Source organism: Morus notabilis, unplaced genomic scaffold, assembly GCF_000414095.1.
Source record: "Morus notabilis unplaced genomic scaffold, ASM41409v2 Scaffold1492, whole genome shotgun sequence".
Taxonomy (NCBI): domain Eukaryota; kingdom Viridiplantae; phylum Streptophyta; class Magnoliopsida; order Rosales; family Moraceae; genus Morus; species Morus notabilis.
The window spans coordinates 18,957-20,375 of NW_010361126.1; the positions used below are offsets into that span (position 1 = coordinate 18,957).

Here is a 1,419-nt window from a genome sequence, read left to right on the forward strand (position 1 = left end):
TCTTTGTTGCCGTAAGAGACCGGCTTGTCCGGTAATGTCGCCTCGATAATCGCGAGGTTGGCCGCCATGAGGCCGAGGCTAAAGCAAGGCGAGAGATCGTGGAGCGACTGGACCGCTGCGGTGTGCTCCAGCGAGAAAAGCTCAATCACCGGCGGCGGGTTCTCCACCGGGTTGACCCGCGATTTCAGAGCCGAGGCGACGAACTCGAGCACTCTCTGCTCCGAATTGGGCCTAGGGTTCAACACCTGTCCCTGGCGCGTGAGGATCTCAGACGCTACGTCCGTTTTCCCTTCCGAAATCGCCGTCGCGGCTTCCATCAGCGATTGCTTCGAGCAGGTCGTGGTGGCGGGAGAAGCCACCGACGACGACGAGGAAGAGGATGACGAGGTCGGCGACGGCGAAACCGGTTTCTGGCTCTGATTAGGGCTGATCAGATTCTGTATCGTCTCGGACCACTCGCTGTTGCTGTTGTTGGTAATCGCAGAGACGGGGTCGCCTTCCTCCTCATCGTTATCATCGAGAAGCTGCTTCTCTAGCTCCTGAAGCCGGTGGTTTATCATCTTCTTGTCGGAATCCACCGCCGGAATCCGATTCTGTACGGCACTGTTCACATAAGCAGCACCTTGCATCGCCGGGGTACTAGGCTGAGGACGGAGCTGCTGAAGGATAGGAAGACCAAACCTTTGAGACGATAACAAAGAAGAATAAGAAGTCTCGGAGGCCGCGGTCGTCGTAGGCGAAAATTCAATCGGAGAAAGAGGGGATATTGGCGAAGAGTGCTGATAAGCCCTGGGTTTGACAGAGCGCAGGTAGTTCACCTGGGCTGGCATATATTGCTGGTGAGATTGGAACTCGGCGAGGGTTCGCTTCCCGATCATGGTGGTGGCGGGGTTGTGGCGAGCGATCCGCGAGGTGGTGGGGTCGAGGAAGAGGCCCGGAAGGTTGGGTCGGCTACCGTAAGGAGGCTGAGAAGGGTTGTTGTTCATGGCCGCGGCGATGGATCGGCCGGTGGCGGCGTATAAATCGGGAAGACCGCCACCGCCCCCGGTGAATCCGGATTGCATTATGGCTTTTTTTCTCTCTTCTTGCTCTTTCTCTCTCTATCCGGGATTTTTGAGAGAAGAAGAAGAAGCTAAAAGAGCTGGCTTTTGAAGAAACGCATGAGAGAGAGAGAGAGAGACGGTTTCTTTCTCTTATGGCCTTTAAATTGATAATAATGGGAAAAATAAATAATAAATTATATAACCAAGGAAGAGAGAGGTTTCCAACTTTTCCACTAGCGCTAAGGCTCTCTGGTTTATGGTTTATGGTTTTTTCTCTTTTTATTTTTATTTTTAATTTTTTGCAGCTGAATCTACGTGGTATATCTGCAGTTCAATCTTATATCGTTAAATTCAGGTTAGCGTGATATTTATGAGT

The 1,419-nt window shown here is 52.1% G+C and overlaps 1 protein-coding gene across 2 annotated transcripts in view; it reads right to left on the reverse strand.

The window, feature by feature from the left end:
- Positions 1–1,186, reverse strand: part of LOC21386577 (scarecrow-like protein 8) — a 2,952-nt gene extending 1,766 nt beyond the window's left edge. The window contains exon 1 of one of the 2 annotated variants that reach the window (XM_024165885.1): positions 26–1,186. In XM_024165885.1, the coding sequence (XP_024021653.1) occupies positions 26–1,064 (1,039 nt within the window). In that variant the 5' untranslated portion in view covers positions 1,065–1,186. Of the gene's footprint in view, positions 1–14 lie in introns of both variants that reach the window. The other variant, XM_024165886.1, reaches the window with a different exon arrangement.
- Between the last annotated feature and the right edge of the window lie 233 nt (positions 1,187–1,419).